The sequence below is a fragment of the Aspergillus campestris genome, assembly GCF_002847485.1.
Source record: "Aspergillus campestris IBT 28561 chromosome Unknown P168scaffold_3, whole genome shotgun sequence".
NCBI classification, from domain to species: Eukaryota; Fungi; Ascomycota; class Eurotiomycetes; order Eurotiales; family Aspergillaceae; genus Aspergillus; species Aspergillus campestris.
The window spans coordinates 1,990,842-2,009,130 of record NW_020194338.1 but is presented as its reverse complement, the minus strand read 5'-3'; the positions used below and the strand labels follow the sequence as shown (position 1 = coordinate 2,009,130).

Here is an 18,289-nt window from a genome sequence, read left to right as displayed (position 1 = left end):
TTATTTCGCAGGGATTCATTCTCTGCTGGGTTGTCTGTGTTATTTGCGTGGGGGTTTCACTGTTTCTTTATTATCGACCCCTGTCTGCGTGCGATGGCTGTAGGGGTAGGTAGGTGGTACCTTGGTTTTATCTATGTCTTGTCCGTCTGTCGTCTGTCTTATTTTGTCTTTTCTGTATAATAGGTAGGAAACCGATGAAGAGCTGTGGATGGAGGAAAGCTAGCAGCTATGCTGTCTATCGCACGGGTAAACATACAACGCGCATACTATTTGCACTGGTTAAACCTATGGACAGGCGAAAAGCTAGCTGGCTAGCTAGCTAGCTACTTCGATTGGGGAATATAAAACAAATGTATGAATCAAATCAATCAAATCAATCAAGCAGATAAGTCATCGCTCCCGTATAGATAGATATCCTCCAGTTGCGCCGGAACCCACCCATTCTCCTACCCTCCGTACTCCACGGTTGACCCGAATGTGGTATCATACGTAATAAAAGACAGAAAGTAAACCCAGCAAACAGACAAGCAAGAAAAGGAAGAAAAAAAAAAGGAAAAAAGAGGAGGGGCAAACTAGGCAGGTCGCTTCAACGCCGCCGGTAACCCCATCATCAGCCGATGTCCCTCTTCACGCACCCCCATAGCCTCGTCATTCTTCCCCTGACGCTCCAGAGTCTCCGCCAGCATCTCGTCCGTGACGCTGACCCAGAGCCGGTCGTTGGCCTTCTTCGCCATGGCTCGGCCCGCCCGCGCGCTCTTCTCGGCTTGTGCGCCCACCACGCCGCGGAAGTACTTGAAGCTCATGAAGGTCAGCGTCATGCAGGTGATCTGGCTGTTGCTGATCGCCGTCGCGGACTGGAGAGCCCGCTGGAGGAACTGTTTGGTCTGGATTGTCGACTCGGTCTGCACTGTCGCGCAGACGAGATCGTACGCGGCCTGGAGGTATCGGTTGGGTCCGTTCTGGCAGAAGCTTTCCACTGTCGCTAGCACGTTGGGGAGATGGTGGTGTGAGGGATGGTTGGGGTCGCGGAGGATGAGGATTGTGTTCAGGGCTGCTAGGATGGCAATGTCGCGACAGGGGTCATTGCGCGCGACGCGGCTGGTGGATGGAGATAGCGCTAGCAGAGGCGACTGGAATATGCTCAAAGCCTGGTTTAAATCGCCTGTGGCTTGCGCAATTGACCCCGCGGCGTACTCCATCAGACAGCGGATCGTATCGGGCAGACGGTCCCCGAGTTCCTGCGTTTCCTGCCAGAGCTCATTCAGGGCCTTGGAGGCTAGGTCCCAGGCGGTGCGCCCGCACGCGAGGAAAACTTGCTGCAGGAGGAGGTTGCAGTACAAGGTGCGTCGCCACTCCACGCGCTTATTCGCGTTCACCACCGATTCGGGGATGTCCTGGGGCTCTCTGAGGCTTGCTGCACGACTCTGTTAGCAACGTTTCTTACAACTTGAAGATAGGGAGCTACTGACACTGCACCATCCCGATTCCTTCCTGGAGGAACTTTTCCGCCTTGCGCCCATCGTAAGAGTTCTTGCAGCTGAGGGTGATGGAGCTAAGGAAGTAGCAAAGGGTGTAGAGGTCGTGGATGGGGAGCCAGTTGAAGCTCAGGAGCAAAGTCCCTTTCTGCACTTGAAGGATATCGCTGGTATCTATGGAAGAAGGTCCTGCCGACTTGCCATTCAGCGGGATCGAGAATGACCCGTCCGACCGCCAATTCGGATCTTTCAGTCGCCCGTCCATCAAGTCCTGCATGTCTTTCAGCTTCTGGGACGACTGGTTGACATCATACTCCAGGAGACTGCAGCAGACATCGACCATCTGGATCAGCGTTGTCAGCTGTGGAATCTGGCGGAGCTCGTCATTGAGTTGGTGCTTCCGTGCAGCCGCCACGGCGCTTTGGGCCAGTTCGATCGAATCGTGGCCCGTCCCTTGCTGCAGGTGTGCAAGGGCCTCGATCACGGCGGACATAGCCGACACGGCCCTGTCGCCGTTACGGTCGGCCATGTGGGAGATTTTGTGTAGCTGCTGTAGGGCCGACACCGAGTCTTGGTGAGACTGCGACGACAACGAAAGTGACACTCGCAAGAAGCGAAACGCATATTCCCAGGCGGAATGTCGGTATCTGTTCGAGTTAGGTGACTGTCTCTAGGTCGGATGGATGATAACATACGCCTCCACGTCTTGGATTACCCCGTCAACAGCCTTCAAAGAAGCTTTGGGGTTGGTCTTGTGCAGCATTCGCGCCAAGAGGTGCTGCATGCTGTATTTCAGGTCCAGCATGCGATTCTGCAAGACGGAAGTTCTACGTAAGCACAGGCTCGTACAAACCTCGTGTTCAAATTGGACTTACTCGTTCACATAGATCAATCTGCCAGGCGACTGTCAGCAAACCAGCTCTCATCCGACTGTCAAGTAGGAACTATACATACACCCTTACTCAGTGCCGTCTCCGCCTGCAGATCGTTATCGGTCTCCTCAAACAAGATGCGCGCGTATCGTAATCGTACAAGGGCCTCCACCCGGGGCTGCAGTCGCCAGTTCTATCCCACTTCCGTCAGCCAACCCAGACCGGTCTCAAGAACAAGAAAGAGGGGCACCCACCTTCAACACGGCCTCGAGACAGCCAAGACCCGTAGAAACAAGTTTATAGTATTCCTCAACCTCCATTTCCCTCCTCGCCAAGGCAACCATGGTTCCATGCCCGTGAGCCGCGTTGAGGTACTCGTCCGCCATAGCCAGCAACAGAACCTGATAGTCGATCGGGGGTTTGGCCGATTTCTGCGGGCCCGATTTGGGAGTTTGTTTAGAAGTCGGTTTGGCTGTCGGCTTCTTGGGAGACGGGCGCTGTTGCATCTTCTGCTGTACATCCGGCGACGGAGCCGGGATCAACACCTGGGGGATGGGTTTCGGCGACGGCGCAGGAGGGGTAGGAGCGGCAGATTGGGGTCGGAGCGTAGGTGGGTTGGGGACCGCTGGCGGGTATTTCGGGAACACCTGGGTTTGGTTCCCCTGGCTGGCAGTAGGATCGACATAGTATGTAGTCGACGGTGTCGCAACAGAGGTGGTGATTGCTTGAGGGGGGCTTGCGGGCGGCGGCGGCGGCGGCGACACCGGAGCCGGAGCCGGAGGTTGTCCTCCGAACTGAGAGCCCCCATGACTGAATGTAGAAGGTGGAAGTGATGGCACGGGCGGCTGATTGAAGAGATCGGATGGGTTCACAAACTGCGGAGGTTGCGGAGGCTGAGGAGGTGGTTGAGGCTGTTGGGGCTGCGGCGGCGTCGGAACCTGTTGAGGGCTGTATGTCTGCGCGTATGTAGGATACGGAGGGATCATAACGGACGGATAGCCCAGGGGTTTCCCATATTGCTGATACGGCGACGGACTCTGAGGCACATTGTTATTGTACAGTAGCTGCTGCGACGGGATCGTCTGCTGGGGAGGCTGTTGCAGATACTGGGGAGGATATTGGCCGTTATGAGGTGGTGGATAGCTCATCGCCCCAACAACGCCGCCGACGGTGATGGTTCAGAAGGATCGCTGCGATGTACGTTCCTGACAGAATTCTATCGAAACACGAGATAAAGTATATAACGGGACGACTGTTTCATCCAGACCAAGAGACAAAGAAGGGAGTAGAAGCAAGATCCGTTCATTGAAATGCATCTGGCGTTGACGCTCTTGCGGTCCAGATCGCGCTTGGCCGTTTCCGCCTTTCGGGACGGAGAAACCTGGGGGCGACACCGCCAATGATTTAATATGGTAACTATATCTTCAATTCATTCTTCAATTACGATGTTTATGATATGGATGGTGAGGATATAGATGGTAGGATATGGTATTGAGGATATAGTATTGACGAAATATGGTATTTGCAAGATATATGGACCACATGCCCAGTATCAAAGGAAAGAGGGGGAAATTAATGGAAAGAAAGCGACAACCACCCATTATAGACATGATACAATACCCCAATACACAACGCCCGAGCCGTCCCATTTACATCATATTAATCGAAGAGTACAGTTGATTCATCGACTGGTCCTGCATCCCAGGATCCAGAATATCCATTCCCAGTGCGGGGGGTCCGTTGAGGGCAGGGTGTTCGCGAACCGTCCAGGGACACAGCTCGCTGCAGTTGTCCACATCGACCATGCTCTCGGCCGGATGGATCCTCTGGGCGGCCCACTTCCCGTCGGGCATAGGTGCAGGACCTCCGAGGCCGCGCTCCGTCCAAAAGAAATACGTCCATCGGGCCGCCTCGTCATCCACGCGGCATGGCTGTTTGCGAGGGCATTTCAGGGTGGCGTTGCAGGAATTGCAGACGGAGATGCGTTTGCATGAAGCACAGTAGCTGTCGTAAAGTCCACAGACAGTCGTCTGACAGACGCTGGAGAGCCACAGATCCACGGAGCGATGGGCACAGCCAAACCGAGGCGTCATATGCTCTTCTTTGCCGAGCTGCCCCGACCCCGTAGTCAGGTAGTACTCTGTTTTGACGAAAAGCTGATCGTCCGCGTCCAGCTGGGGGTAAAGCGCCACCTTCAGCTCCGTGGATCCGTAGTTTTCGGTGCACGAATGCCAGCAAAAGCGCTCTGGGACACCGGGTCCAGTCTGGGAGGCCAGCATGGGCACCGTCTGTTGCCGTACTTTCAACAGGTCAATGAGGTCCAGCTTGTCCCGGTATGTAAGCTTCTTGCACGGACACAAGTCGACGATGCCCGTCATATTGCCCAGATTGCAGACTCGATCCTCAGATTTTCGTTTCATCTCGCGGGAGGAGTATGCGCTTCGCGGATGCAACTTGAGGCATCGGGAGCAGGCGCGCCAGCGACTATTCTCCAGCAGGTTGATCAACTGCCAGCGGGGGGTGACCAGACTATGGCCGTTTCGGTAGTGGTGGAAGAGGGGTGCGAAGTCCCGGTTGAAATGGAGCGACTTGGACTCCAAGATTCCCCCGGCTATCAAGTGTAGCCGTCGACATGTCAACGCTAGACAGGCCTCCGGCAACAAGGATAGATGTGAGATAATCTCCAGGATCAACTCCGTCGGAAGATCCAGCAAGTGACACCGTCTGGGGGCATCGGGCCCCAGACTCAGCCCGTCGGGGGGCGAGCTTCGTGGCCAGCGGTTCATATTCGCAACAATCTTCAATCGCTCTCCCGCACGACGAAGGTTATCCGTCATGCCCTTTAGGGTGAACTTTGTTGACTGAGCACCGGGGGGGCGAGAGATCTGAAAGGCACGTTTGATTCGTTTTCGGAGCGTCAAAGGCTTTAAGCTATCGCCTGGGGATTGACAAAAGCTCATGGGTGTAGTAGCAACGAGAGCCTGCTCGTTCCTAACTCCGGCCTCATAGTGTATATAGCAGGAAACCAGGATAGGGTGTGCGGATGCGCCGCGTGATGAGAAAAAGATCGCTTCAAGAAGGACCAAAGAAGAATGAGAGGGGCCTAAAGCCCTTCAAGTAGTCCAGTCCGAAGACTCTGGTCTCGCATGCAAACGGAGCACGCGGTAGGGTCACAACGGGGCCACTGTTATCAGCATTACATCCGTGACCCAGGGCCATCTTCTCTAGTTTCCTTGGGTTCAGAGGGTCAAGGATAAAAATAAAACGAATTAAGTGGAATAAAATCTCGACCCGTACCGCATCCAAAGAAAGAGGCATTTTAGACTGTGCCTGTTGGACGCAAAGGGGGTGAGTCTATGATGCCATCCGATGCGAATCTACCTTGGGTCTGTCCGCAAGCGGAACCTAGTATGACCGCATCAAGGTAGGCAGCCCCAAGGTCCAGAGGGCCGGCGAGAATGTCCATACTTCCGCTGCAGCAGGTAAGGACATTGGAAGGAGCACGAATGATTGCAGCAAATCGACGAGAAGAGGAGAAACGAGGATGTCTCCATGACCAGCGAAGAGGAAGTCAAATGACGAGATCATAGCCACTCTGTGCATCTCGTGATGTGCTACAGCTTAGTCACGGCGATCATTGCATAAATTTATATATACCTGAGGCATAAACACTGATAAGCCGCTTACATAATAGATCCCTTATCGGCAGAGATCATGCCGAGGCATCGAAATAATAATCGGCTTTTCCTGCGACACAGCAGATTCAGTTTAGAAGAATAGACAGTTGGTTGATGGACTGATTAGATTACACTTTTCTTCATTCTCGCCGTTCTTCCCTCTTCGTCTCACCTGTCCCGGTCACAGCCCATGTCTCTCACCGACCTCTTGCTCGATCCTTCAAACTTCTGGCCATTTGTCCTGTCAGGACTGTTCGTGATGGGCGCGCTGTCATGGCTCCGGCCAAAGGGACGCATCTCGTTTCACAATGCAAAGGATAATGGTCTAATCCTGACCAGAAAAGCAGGCAAGTCGGCCGGCAGGGAACAGGTTACACTCATCGATATTTGCCGCGCCGCCACACCGACCCATTGCGATCTCAACCCGTTCCTCTTCAATGGCCATCTGCAGACGGCTTGGACCGCGGTGAAATACGACCCGGTTCCCGTGTACTACAAGCGACGGATGTTCGAGGCGGACAGCCCGATGTATAGTGGACATTTTGCGATGGACTTCATGGTGAAGCCTTACGAAGTGCCAACCGAGGGCCCGGAGACGGACCCAGAGAGGATACACACCCAGCCGTCGGGTCTCCCGGAGCGGACGAGCTTTTTCTCGTCGGATGAATTGTCTGCGCTCCCCTCGGATGACACCCGGCCGATGCTGGTCGCGCTTCACGGCTTGAGTGGCGGGTCACACGAGGTTTATCTCCGTCATGTAGTCGCGCCTCTGGTTGCCGACGGAACCTGGGAAGCGTGTGTGGTGAACTCTCGGGGCTGTGCGCAGACTAAAATTTCCACCGGTGTCCTTTACAATGCCCGCGCGACATGGGATGTTCGGCAAGCCGTGAAGTGGCTCCGGAAGACCTTCCCGAACCGACCCCTGTTCGGCATCGGCTTCTCGCTTGGGGCCAACATCTTGACCAATGTAGGTTCTTTTCTGTGGAAGTTAGCAGCGCGTTGGACTTTCTAACGTACGTGCACAGTATCTGGGCGAGGAAGGCGATGCTTGTCAGTTGAAAGCGGCGGTCCTCTGCGCTAGCCCTTGGAATCTAGACGTCAGCTCGTCGAATCTGCAAAACACCGTGATGGGCCTTCATGTGTACAGCAAGGTCATGGGAACGAGCATGAAGGCGCTGTTTGAGCAGTGAGTGAAAGAACGGATCTCCTGTTGAGTCCTACCCATCTGACGCATTTCCAAACCAGACATGTCGAAGAGATTTCCAAGAATCCTCGCATCGATGTCGAGGCCGTGAGGAGTATCACTCATTTGCATGAGTTTGACCGGTAGGAAGACCTGATGGATACCCAATTTGGAAGAACTAGTGGTTAACTTTAATTTTTCCTGTATAGGGCTTTGCAATGCGCAGCGTGGGGCTACCCCACCGAGGGTGCGTACTATCGTGACGCTTCATCGATCGACTCTCTGCATGGCATTAAGATCCCTTTCTTCTGCATTCAAGCGGAGGACGACCCGGTGAGTAGCAGATTGTTTGGTCATTCAACTGTAACTTGAGCTGACCCGTCGCAGATCGCCTCGTCTAAAGCCTTCCCCTACCACGAGGTAACTCAGACGCCGTACGGTGTCATGATGACCACGTCTTGGGGTGGGCATCTTGGATGGTTTGAACTGGGAGGAGGACGGTGGTTTGTCAAGCCGGTACGTCTCTCTGCGTTGCTAATCTGCTGTTCCCTACGTTAACCCCCCCGGACAGGTCAACAATTTCCTGAACAAAATGGCCGAGGTGGACTGGGAGACACCTCTCAAGATCCAAGACCCCGAAAAGGTCCCCTGCCACATTGCCAGCCACGAGGGTCCCAACAAGGACGCTGACGTCGCCCCCAAACCGGACTTTGCGCCAATGCGGCGCAAGCTCAATTTGCGTATTGTACAGTCGGATTAAAAAGATGCATTGCCTTAGATCGATAAACATAGAGTTGGATCTTTATTTACAAGCCAGCGATGATGTGAAATGACTGTCATGAAATGTCTTTCGTGTCAAGATTTTTTGGGGAGAAAAGTATAGACCTAAACAACGCCAGAACCCTATCTAGATACATAGTTTCGCTATAGACAAAAATTACTTTTGGTTTTTGCAATGTAGCCCGTTTTTTAAGCAAAAGAAACGCTCTTTCTTTTCCCCTTGGACTTCGAGTCCCCCTTGGACTTCGAGTCCGAGCCGCCGGATCGTGCGGTGTTCTCACTGCCGGGCTTCTTCTTATTACGGATCGAGTCTTTCGTCGCGTCCTGTTCATCATCGACATTAGCATGTTTATAGCCATAGCAATTAGATAAGGAGAGATGGGAGCCACCGTACCAATTTCTTCTTCTTCTCCGCTTGTCGAGCCTCGGTCTCCTTCTTCCGGAGTTCACGCAGCTCCTCCAGCTGACGAGCCTTCATCATCTTCGACTCGATCTGGCCTTCCTTCTCAGCATTGACCATAGCAATAATCGTAGCGACTCCATCCTGCGTGAACAAAAATCTATTAGCAAAACACACTATCTCCCAACGAAATGGCCTTTATCGACAGGAGCATACCCGATCATCCACAAACGTCTTTCCCTTCTTCTTGCCCTTAGGCTTCACAACACCCACAGGCGTGATCGCATTTAACTCAGGGATACCCAGCTCGGCCTCGGTGTATTCTCTCTTCTTGGTCTTCTTCAGCTGGCTCGGTTCCGTGCGAGCCTTCGCCTTGACTTCCTTGGGCGGCGGGCGCTTGACATTCTTCTTGTTCACTTTCGACGACGACGACAGCGGCTTGCCTGACTTTTTCGAGTCGCCTCCCGAGGAGGGCTTGCCTTTGGCGGACGGTTTAGGAGCCATGTTTCTGTTTCTTTTTGACGAATGGACTATAGATCAGTTGAGATCAGGGTGAGCACGTGGCGGGGGGTGGAAATGTTTTCGACCGGGTCCCGCTTGTTGCGACTGCGAAAATCTAGCGGTTGGTGTCGCAGGTTCCAGACACAAAGTTTCTACCTTGTAATCTGAGTTATATCTCTGAAATGGTTATATATGTAATGAAAAGTGATCACGACAAATAAAATCAACAAAAAGTGCCGGGCAAAAAAATAAAACAGCTTAGAAAAATGGAGGAAAAAAGATAAGCGCCAACCGCAAAGACGGAATGAAACTTTTTCCAAAGCGGCAGGCGGTGAGCCAGCGTGCAGGATGCCACTCCGACCTCCACCAGCGACCGTGCCCGTTCCATTTCCCATCGTCACTCCCACCTTCTCCTCTTCCTCGCGCCTAAACCCCCCGCCGTGATAGTTGTCAATTGTGTCTGTGGTAGCAATTGACCCTGGGAATATTTCAAGATGACGATCAACCCGACCTTCCTCGCCCAGCGCACGCGCTCCTGTACGTTCCAGCCCACTCTGAGACGACCTTAGAAATTGCTGCGATCTCAATGGACGAAAACCGAGCTAACCATGCGTGCTCTCCAACAGCTGTGAACTGGTCCGATGCCCGGTTCCGTGTCCTCAAGAACTACAGAGAATGGCTCAGAGCGGTCAGTAGTCCGATTATCGACCTACTATCTCCCTGGAGCTAGTCCCCCTTCGTCCGGGTTGACCTGTCGTCTTGTTCAAATTCGATATCCGGATGGAACGCCCGGGGGAGAGAGGGGGAAAACAAGCTCTAGGGAGTGGTCAATTCGTGGAATAGAATGGATAGACTGACTTTCAAGCCGCCGAGGGTGGCCCACTATGCTACAGTCCCCTGAGATCCAGACCATGTACTCTCTGAACATCCCCGTCTCCGCCATCCGCACCAAGATCCGCCAGGAATTCGAGAAGCACCGCTACGTGAGCCAGCTGAAGGTGGTGGATGTGCTGCTCTTCCAGAGTCACGCCGAGTTCCAGGTTCGTAGTCCGTCAGGATCATCCGTTTACTTGGGTGGGGATACTATCAGGCATCTGATACCTGAGAATACTCCACCTTCCTTACCCCGGTTCACATTTGTTCTAACTTGCTACTGTTATAGGAAACCCTCAACTTCTGGAAGCAGCTCTCGCACGTCATGAAGTACTTCCGGCCAGAGGAGGACCCGGGCGCCCGCCTACCCCCCAACTTCATCTCGGGGTTCTTGGAGGGCCGCAATTGAGTTCTGATTTCCTTTGTGTGTTTTTCATCTTTGCATCGTTTACGTTTCCAGGGAGAGGGACGACTCTGATAGAGTGTGTTATGTATATACTGTTTAAAATAGCTAACGTCGGCTTTCGGTTTCCGTCTTGCTTTCGTTTTCGTCTTACGTAGTTGCGATGATAGGGTTTAAGTTGTGGAATCATGTTTCTTCCATGCTATGGAACTCAGATCGTATTATCAGGCACATATATAGGAAGGAAAAAAGAAAATGAAGAAGCAAAATATATAGCCCCCCAGAGAAAAAGAGACAAATGCAGCTTTTCTATACACAACGCCAGAAACAACATCACATGTCATAAAAACAAAAAGTGGGAAAAGTTCAAGTGAACAAGAAAGAAGAAGAAGAAAAACAAGATAATTTATCTACAAGCACGTCAACATCACGAGCTCATCTTATCCGCCTCGGCAGCGTTGAACGAATCGCGCGCGGAGGTGAATTTCTCCGTAACAACGTCACATAGATCCATCAAGGACTCCAGGCCTTTCTCGAGGGCCTCGATGGCGTTGGTGGTGTCTGTATCTGCCGTTAGACATTCATTTCTTTTCTTTTTTCTTTCTTTTGTGTCTTTCGGGGGGGAAGGGCAGAGGTGTAGTTATCTTACCGTAGGTTTGAATTCGGAGGTTCATTTTACTCTCCGAGGGGTGGGGGATGGTGTAGCCGCAGAATTCGACTTGGGGGCTGCAGTATGTGTTAGCGTCTGTCTCTCTTTTCTTTCCCCCTCTGACTATGTAGGCGTTTGTGCCCCGGAGTACAGGCAAGACGTACTTCTTCATAATGGCATATCTTAAAGAATTACCCAACGTATGGCCCTCTCCCTCAAACTGGAACGACGCCGCAGTCTCAGTAGCACCAGGCAGCTGTATCAAACCAGGTCAGTCAAGTCCGTGACATGTGGACGAAGCAAGAAATGAGAATAAGTTCAAGAAAGCGAGAACTCCGGGGAAAGAGGGACAGGACGAACCACAACAATGCGCTTCTCTTCCAACTCCAACTCATCTTCCTGGTCGATCTGCTGCTCCTGATCCTGAGGAGCAGCGTCCATCATGGACTGGTCCTGGTCCTGGTCCTGGGAGTGAACGGAGCCCGGCATTGTGATCGTGTTCGGGGTCTAAACTTGTCGCACGAGGGAGAAAGATGTTGTTACACGGCGAGGAGACGGAGTCGCTTTGACGGGGCAAGGGGGACAAGCCGGTGGTGTCTACCAGCGGAGGATTATTCTGATTCGGACACCCACGGTGGATGCGACGGTGCGTGCTTGGGGTGGAGGAGGGGAAAAGTTCGTCTTGTCTTGATGTCGGGGTGGGGTTGAGGCGGGTTGAATCTGTTTGCACGGGGTTAGAAGGTGTTGCGTTTTTGTTTTTCTTTCTATCAAAATACTGACCTTCTCTTATTGAGTTGATCCCGAGAGCAATGTGTTGGATTGGAAAGGTAAAGCTATAAGATCGTCGCAAATGTTCACGCCGAGCGAGAAAAAAAAATCCCGAAAAACGGTTATCGATAGGAAGCTGGGTTGGGCTCACCGCCTTCGGGGATTGGCGGCGGTGTTAGGCGGTGAGTCGGATTGAGCGATACTGCTCTCATATTTACTTAGTAGGTAGACAGGTACTATCTCAAGTGAGGACATGGAAGATGAAGGTATTGCTCGTACATATTACTATCCTGCAATATCTATGAAGTGGAGTGTGGAAGTTAATTCCCCAGTTCAATCTGGGCAGTTGTCGATCGCAAGGTGGATTGCATATCTAGCTCAAGACATCTATGTACGGAGGAGGACGTGAGGAGGTCTCAATCAATGCAGGATGCCTCCACGGGGTCCTTTGTGGATGAATCGCCATGGTGCGGTAGCCAGCAAGTCGTTCTTCCAGATCGCAAGCATGACTCCAGGAACAGTCTACCAGAAGATCCCCGGTCTCTTCACCTCCATCCGAGGTGTCGAAGCAGCAAACCAGACCGAATGGAATCGCTAGCGTCGGCAACAGACTGATTGCGATCGACCAGCATCGCATGCTGGACGCAAAGACCACCAGCAGTCAGGGCCCGAGAGATCCTGGTCAAATCATTGATGGCAGTCCGTGCTGGGGATTAGCTTGCAGTCTGGACTCGGCGCACGGCAATATTGGATACCCAGAAGATGGGAGGCAGAATGGTGGAAATGACAATCGGCGCTAGATGCTATAATTACATGCTGGACGAGTTTGATTGGGGGTGGTTGGATGGGATGGAGAAGTTGATAGTACGATCTACAACAGTGGACGTGGACATGAACAACGTCATTCGCCGTGACTTTCATGAATCGTATTGTCCATCGAAGTGTACTAAGGTACAGTATAGTGTACGATGCACAGGACTACGATCGAAGGTCGGACGGAGTCGATCAGAGACAGTCCACTGAGGGTCAGGTGAAGAGTCTACGGTGTATCTCCCATGACACGCTGCATTGAACGACAGTGTATCCGAAAGGAGACAGAACATGTCCCTTGATTGGGAGCTGAGAGGAGCGAGCTGTCCGCAATCTCCCGCTGATGAAAAACATGGCAGCCATACATTGCCACCGATTGACAGTTTGCTAAAGCATTCTTTCTTTTCTTTTTTTACTTTCTATTGATTTTTTTTCGTTTCCATGATTGCTGTGAGAAAGACAGACAGGCACAAAATCCCCCGACAGCTGGACCACCACCACTCAAGCCAATCAACAAGAACCCTGTCCGGAGCAGGGGGAGAAAGGACCCACAAACTAGTGGTTCGTTCCAGCAGGATCCTCCGACTCCTCGTTTCCCTGATTCTAATTTGCAAGGTCCACGGGTCCACCCGGACAAGGACAATCAGAAATTCATGGATGACACTCGACATGAGACTCGAACCTTGGCCATGACCCAGGGTGACTTGACCTGACCCAGGAGGGCCAGGACGGGGGGCGGAAATTGTACTAGGTCTCCGCGGTGAATCTTTGATTTCCCCCTGCTCCACCTGTGCTAAGAATAAGTTGTGGTAATCAATCTGATCTCTGGGTCAGGCATCTCCAGAATCTTTCTGGAGCAGATGGTTCCATGGTTGGAGCGGACGTGGAGAAACGGTGGTTTGTTCTATAATAAGTGAGGGATGAATCTTTCATTTCTTCTCTCCAGATGAAGATTCTGAAGACTCGTGCTGGATCGCGTGGGAAACCTTAATGAAACGCTGGACAACATCAATCTTGTCAATCCTCACTCAGCAGTTGAAGAAACAGGAAGAAAGGTCAAGAGAATGGAAACAGACCATGTCTCAGCCTCTCAGACCCGTGCCAATCAATGGATCCGCGGCTGGTCAGGAGTTGATGCCGTCTCATGTTGGGTTTCATTTCTGGCACTAACGCGACTAGTGTCTAATAGATTGATGATTTGATCTGGTTCGACGGGGGGATCCACTTGGTTTCTGGTCTGGTCACACTGGGGACGTGTCAAGTCTATTAATTCTTCTTTATATATATGGACTGAGTATTCAACATCTATCTACCTATCTATCTCTCGAGATTCAAATCTATCTATATACATATATATATATTCTGTTCGAGAGAGAGATATATATAGATATATATACAGGGGAAGATATCAAGATATCAGATATCAAACGATCAAGAACAATCCCCAAACTGTGATGATCACACTTAGCCGCCCACTACAAACCGCTCCGACCACTCGTCTTCCTCTCTCTAACCAACAACTTCCTGGCAATTGTGCCACCTCTCTCTCTCCCTGTCGGCCTGTCTTTTCTTTGTTGTGCGCTTGATTTAGACCTCACTCGTCCCTCCTTGGTCTCGATCCTTCTTTTTTTTCTTTCTTCCTTTGTTTCTTTTTGGACTTTTCTAGCCGCTGGTGGTTCGTCACGGTCTTGAAGCTCACCCTTCACCTCGCCCCTCCTTCTCCTAATCGGACCTTCTCCTCCACCCCTCTCTCTCTCTCCCCCCCCCCCTCCCCCATAACCGCTCCGCCGAGCTTGGGAAATAAATCCACTTTCGACTGGATTTCGGTGTGATCGGCCGATGTTCGTCGCAAATTGAGCGCCTGTCACCGAGAAGCTTGTTTGGGCGTCTATTGATTCCACTCCACAAAACAATCGGTTGGAACGCTGGTGCGGCCACCGGAGACTCCCAATCTGGTGGCTCCGTGAGAAGAGAAGAAGAAAAAGAAGAAGAAAAAGAAAAAGAAAAACGGGGGGAATCAATATAATCCAGTCATCCAGGCACTGGTCGGTTTTTTGCGTCCTCTGTCAGGTTCTGAACTTCCACCACACGGCCCCCAATCCCCGACTCTCAACCCGAACGAAAACCATCCTCGCTGTCAACGCCGTTGGCACAACGTTGGTGGACGACCCCACCGTCTTCATATCTCGATACCCCCCCCTTCATCGTCATGTCCACAGCTGTTGCGCCCGCGACGGCTGCCCCGTTATCCTCGCCGCATATGACCCGTGATCCGAGTCCGAGGACGTGCCCAACACTGGCACCGACGGTGACCACTACGCCGCCCCGACCGTCTGGCGGCTCGCACGACGGTTCGTCGACCAAGAGTTCCCCCACGGGGAAGAACCAAAGCTCGCCGTCGTAAGTTATTGAAGATTCCTCTCCCCGTTTCCGGGTGCCGAAACTAACGTCTGTCTCGTCCGCTAGGTTGCAGAATGGTAGTCATGGCTCCAAGGTCTTCGTCAAGAAAGAACCCCCCTCCTCGCCCGCCATCCAGTCACAAAACTCCCGTCCGCGTCCCCGTCGCTTAGATCTCTCCACTAGCCTTCCCAATTCCGATCGGCTGTCCGCTCGTGCCCCCGGAGGCCCCATGACCGCCCGAGAAGGCGTCAATATGCATCAAGTGGGCATTGCTTGTCTGTCCCCCGGTTTCCAAACCCACGATCCCATCATGCGAGAGCAATTGCAGCGGAGCCTGTCCGTCCGGGATCAGCAGCGCTCCATCATCGAGTCGCGCCTGCAGCGGTCGGCCAAGGATGATGGCTCCGAGGGCTTCGCACACGTGCTCGGCCCGCCCAAGACGGCCTCCAAGAAACGCCCGCCGGGCTTGTCGATCGTGCCCCCCTCGGCCACCCAGTTCGCCAGTGAGCGTGTCATTCAATCCGCCCCGTTGAACCAGACCTTTACCGGCCGACACCAGGCCCAGCCGTTGACGCGCCACGTCGTCAACCAGAGCCCGACCCTGGCCTCCACCTCCCATATCCATCATGTCCCCGCCAACCAGACGAACAACCGCCTGCCCCCGCTCGCCGATGTCTTTGGATCGGAGACCCTGGGTGCGCGGGACCGGGAGGTGACCCGGGCGCCGTATTACCCCTCCACCTCCGCCTCCAACTCCTCCGACCCGAAATCGTTGGCCGCGTTGCCCTCCCCCCGGATATCCAGCACGGGGGTCCCCCAGCCCCCCTCTCACCGACCGCGCGAGTACCGTTCAGCCGAAGAGGCCGTCCAGGAACTCTCCGGGGGCCGGGAGGATTTGCTGCCGCGCATTGTCCACTACGGGGGACATCAGCCTCCGACGCCACCCTCCCCGCGCCTGGGCAAGTCGGCTCCGACGCACCCAGAGGCACCCATGGGGACGCATCCGTCTGCCCCCGCTCCGCACCCGATGCTGTTCGCCCACGAGGGAACGGGGCGTCGTCGCCCCCGCAGCGAATACGAGCGGGACAACGGAAGCCCCCCGCTGGGCCACGGCCCGGAGCTCCATCGAACGAACCCCGCCTTGGGGCCGCCCCCGAGCGCCTCGTACGGGCCCTTTGGAGCCGGCCGCGATTCTCCCGAGACGCAGCGGAAGAAGAAAGAAGAGTTCCTCGGCCTGTGCTCCCGCGCATGGGATCTCTTCCATTCCTAGACGCAGTCTCCCCATGTGCCGGCCGCAAACATTACCCCATCGTACATTGACAGACATTGGGGCGTGACCAATGTCCTTTACTGGAATCTGATATTCGCACCAATGGTCCATATCTCTCATATTGGGCGGAATTACTCCCGACGTGGGGGGTCATCATCCGCCGTTTGACGGGGGGAGGAATGATCGCCTTGCCCAATGACAGGAGTGACCAACCATCGGGGGCTGATGAATATGCAACTACAATTGCGTATATGAAGAGCATGAACAAGCTACATCTATGGATTTTCTTTGAGTTTTCGTTCGATTTCTGGTGCTTCACTTCTTACCCCATGCAAGGTCAAGGGCTAATGCTCTATTTTATCTTCTTTGTCCCTGTTTTCATCTTTGTCCGCCTCGATCTTCCAGGCGTTCAGCTCATGCCATTTACTACTACCTTGTCTGAGGACATGTTATGTTGAGACCCATGTTGACTTGATGTTGTTGATGTTTTCTTGCTTTTGAGTCCCTCCTTACCATCTTTTCCTTATCTACTTCTTGCCTCTTTTTTCCCTTCCTCTTCTCTTCTCTTCTCTTCTTCTTTTTTCTTTTACTTTTCTTCTCTTTTATTGGCGATTTGTTTTGTTGATTCCCGGTTGCGATACCAATGGTTTGTTGATTTTTACTCGGCTTCTCTTTCTCTTTCTTTTTGGATATAGCGTCACCATTCAATGATGTCTGGTTTGCTTGCCTAATATTCGAACATTTGGAGCTGCGCTATCTCAATACTTAATGTGAAAGTGGCTTGGCCTACGGTCTTACATTGTTCAACACTACTCGATATGTAGATTCTGGTATTTGTTGATCGTAGATATAGACAGATATCTCAAGGGTAAATAAAAGCGATACCTCGATGGTAAATAAAAGCAATAACGTTCAAAAGACAACACACAGGCTCAAACTAATCCATACGTCGCCGTTTCCTAGGCTCCTCAGCACCCCCATCATCCAACCCCCTCCGATCCATAGGCATCTGCTTCCTCTCCTTAGAAGCGACCTTCTTGCGTCTGCGCTCCAACGCCTTCGTCCTCTCCTTCGAGTTCATATTATCATACTTCTTGAGCAAAACCTGCTTCTTCATCTCCGAATTCTTCAAGAAGTAAGGATTACTCTTCTTGCCCTCACGAATAAGCTGCTTCTCGCGCTTCTTATGCTCAGCAACAACATCCTTCTCGCGCCGGCGGTTCGCAATCGCGCGCTCCCGATCCGCCGCCGACCGAATACTCCGCTGCAGGGCCTCCTTCTCCGCCGGATTCTTCGTCCGCCGGAACTTCTCCTTCATCTCCTTCAGCTCCGCAGAGCGGTACTCGTCTAGGAAGGCGTACGCCTTGAGCGCAGCCTCGGGGTTATGCTGCCCGCCGCCCTGGCTGAGAACGGTGGGGTCGAAACGCGGGTCGCGCGACTTTTGGATAGCGGGCGGCTCGACGACGGTGCGTTTGCGCGAGACGGCCCGCTTGGAGGTCTGCACTGCGGGGGCGTGTTTCGAGGAGCGGGAGGGCTGCTGCTTCTTCTCCGAGTCATATTTGCCTTTTGTTGACGATGAGGAGGAAGCGGTGCGTTTCTGCTCGCGCGCTTCGCGGATGCGCGCCCGGATGTCGTCTAGTGGGGAGTCTTCACTTTTCCCTGCTTCTGCGGTCTGCTTGGTGCGTTTGTTTTTAGGGCCTAGGGAGGCTTGGGCTTTGGCTAGGGCGCCGAAGGAGATGTTGTTGAGGGAGGACTGGAAGTCGTCTTCTTCTTTGGGGGGAGAGGAGTCTTCGGAGGCATCGTCGGATTCCTCGTCTTCTTCGCCTAGATCTGACTCCATGTCTGATGCTGAGGGTGCATTGTCGGAGTTATCGGAGTTGTCGGAGTCGTCTGAGTCTGATCCATTGGCGCTGTTTTCGCTGCCTGAGCCTTCTGAGTAAACTTCTTCGTCATCGTCTGGCCGCGCTTGCATGCGCCGGTTGAGTAGATCTGAAATTGCCATGCCGATTGATGTTTCCCAGTGTATCGAGCAGTGGTGGTGGGAAAAAATAAACCAGCTAGTTGAGACTTCAACTAAAAATCAGAAAAAAGAAAACCGAAACGGATAATTCTGCCCGACCAGCAAGGCGGTGTCCACGGCGGTCAGTCCGTGATTGGCTGATAACCGTTTTGTCGCGGATTTATTTGGATCTTTTTCGCCATCGTCGCAAATCGTCTTCTTGTTTCTT

At 52.9% G+C, this 18,289-nt stretch overlaps 7 protein-coding genes across 7 annotated transcripts; 3 read left to right on the top strand and 4 right to left on the bottom strand.

Moving 5' to 3' along the window:
* Positions 1-572: 572 nt before the first annotated feature.
* On the bottom strand, positions 573-5,184 carry P168DRAFT_295780 (uncharacterized protein; the record flags this gene model as incomplete). The annotated part of the gene is made up of 7 exons (XM_024838065.1): positions 573-1,414; positions 1,470-2,122; positions 2,171-2,286; positions 2,351-2,368; positions 2,430-2,540; positions 2,602-3,490; positions 4,001-5,184. 7 exons carry the CDS (start codon positions 5,182-5,184, stop codon positions 573-575), a joined length of 3,813 nt encoding a protein of 1,270 aa, XP_024695444.1.
* A 1,099-nt stretch (positions 5,185-6,283) lies between these two features.
* On the top strand, positions 6,284-8,103 carry P168DRAFT_265575 (putative hydrolase, alpha/beta fold family; the record flags this gene model as incomplete). The annotated part of the gene is made up of 6 exons (XM_024834923.1): positions 6,284-6,991; positions 7,050-7,210; positions 7,270-7,350; positions 7,417-7,540; positions 7,595-7,723; positions 7,779-8,103. 6 exons carry the CDS (start codon positions 6,284-6,286, stop codon positions 7,965-7,967), a joined length of 1,392 nt encoding a protein of 463 aa, XP_024695443.1. The 3' UTR covers positions 7,968-8,103.
* loc1 lies at positions 8,055-9,135 on the bottom strand. Its single transcript, XM_024841035.1, has 3 exons — positions 8,604-9,135; positions 8,382-8,531; positions 8,055-8,311 (listed from the first exon to the last, which is right to left on the bottom strand). Exons 1-3 carry the CDS (start codon positions 8,889-8,891, stop codon positions 8,177-8,179), a joined length of 573 nt encoding a protein of 190 aa, XP_024695442.1. The 5' UTR covers positions 8,892-9,135; the 3' UTR covers positions 8,055-8,176.
* A 160-nt stretch (positions 9,136-9,295) lies between these two features.
* Positions 9,296-10,295, top strand: P168DRAFT_303103 (putative NADH-ubiquinone oxidoreductase B14 subunit). The gene is made up of 4 exons (XM_024838719.1): positions 9,296-9,425; positions 9,515-9,576; positions 9,782-9,928; positions 10,051-10,295. Exons 1-4 carry the CDS (start codon positions 9,383-9,385, stop codon positions 10,168-10,170), a joined length of 372 nt encoding a protein of 123 aa, XP_024695441.1. The 5' UTR covers positions 9,296-9,382; the 3' UTR covers positions 10,171-10,295.
* A 75-nt stretch (positions 10,296-10,370) lies between these two features.
* Positions 10,371-11,657, bottom strand: P168DRAFT_303102 (DNA-directed RNA polymerase core subunit RPC19). Its single transcript, XM_024838718.1, has 5 exons — positions 11,594-11,657; positions 11,174-11,533; positions 10,978-11,069; positions 10,814-10,890; positions 10,371-10,725 (listed from the first exon to the last, which is right to left on the bottom strand). Exons 2-5 carry the CDS (start codon positions 11,300-11,302, stop codon positions 10,592-10,594), a joined length of 432 nt encoding a protein of 143 aa, XP_024695440.1. The 5' UTR covers positions 11,303-11,533; positions 11,594-11,657; the 3' UTR covers positions 10,371-10,591.
* Positions 11,658-14,600: 2,943 nt separating this feature from the next.
* P168DRAFT_231576 (uncharacterized protein) lies at positions 14,601-16,061 on the top strand (the record flags this gene model as incomplete). The annotated part of the gene is made up of 2 exons (XM_024833290.1): positions 14,601-14,791; positions 14,858-16,061. 2 exons carry the CDS (start codon positions 14,601-14,603, stop codon positions 16,059-16,061), a joined length of 1,395 nt encoding a protein of 464 aa, XP_024695439.1.
* Positions 16,062-16,888: 827 nt separating this feature from the next.
* rrp36 (putative pre-rRNA processing protein) lies at positions 16,889-18,092 on the bottom strand. Its single transcript, XM_024836860.1, has one exon. It carries the CDS (start codon positions 18,061-18,063, stop codon positions 16,999-17,001), a length of 1,065 nt encoding a protein of 354 aa, XP_024695438.1. The 5' UTR covers positions 18,064-18,092; the 3' UTR covers positions 16,889-16,998.
* Between the last annotated feature and the right edge of the window lie 197 nt (positions 18,093-18,289).

Excerpts from the sequence above, each read along its gene's own strand:
- loc1 (XM_024841035.1), bottom strand. The coding sequence starts at position 8,891 with ATGGCTCCTAAACCGTCCGCCAAAGGCAAGCCCTCCTCGGGAGGCGAC. Across the intron at positions 8,532-8,603 it reads AGACGTTTGTGGATGATCGG|GATGGAGTCGCTACGATTAT; the intron begins GTATGCTCCTGT and ends TTGTTCACGCAG. Across the intron at positions 8,312-8,381 it reads CGGAGAAGAAGAAGAAATTG|GACGCGACGAAAGACTCGAT; the intron begins GTACGGTGGCTC and ends GATGATGAACAG.
- rrp36 (XM_024836860.1), bottom strand. The coding sequence starts at position 18,063 with ATGGCAATTTCAGATCTACTCAACCGGCGCATGCAAGCGCGGCCAGAC.
- P168DRAFT_303103 (XM_024838719.1), top strand. The coding sequence starts at position 9,383 with ATGACGATCAACCCGACCTTCCTCGCCCAGCGCACGCGCTCCT. Across the intron at positions 9,426-9,514 it reads CGCCCAGCGCACGCGCTCCT|CTGTGAACTGGTCCGATGCC; the intron begins GTACGTTCCAGC and ends GCTCTCCAACAG. Across the intron at positions 9,929-10,050 it reads AGAGTCACGCCGAGTTCCAG|GAAACCCTCAACTTCTGGAA; the intron begins GTTCGTAGTCCG and ends CTACTGTTATAG.
- P168DRAFT_303102 (XM_024838718.1), bottom strand. The coding sequence starts at position 11,302 with ATGCCGGGCTCCGTTCACTCCCAGGACCAGGACCAGGACCAGTCCATG. Across the intron at positions 11,070-11,173 it reads AAGAGAAGCGCATTGTTGTG|CTGCCTGGTGCTACTGAGAC; the intron begins GTTCGTCCTGTC and ends GGTTTGATACAG. Across the intron at positions 10,891-10,977 it reads AGATATGCCATTATGAAGAA|CCCCCAAGTCGAATTCTGCG; the intron begins GTACGTCTTGCC and ends CACATACTGCAG.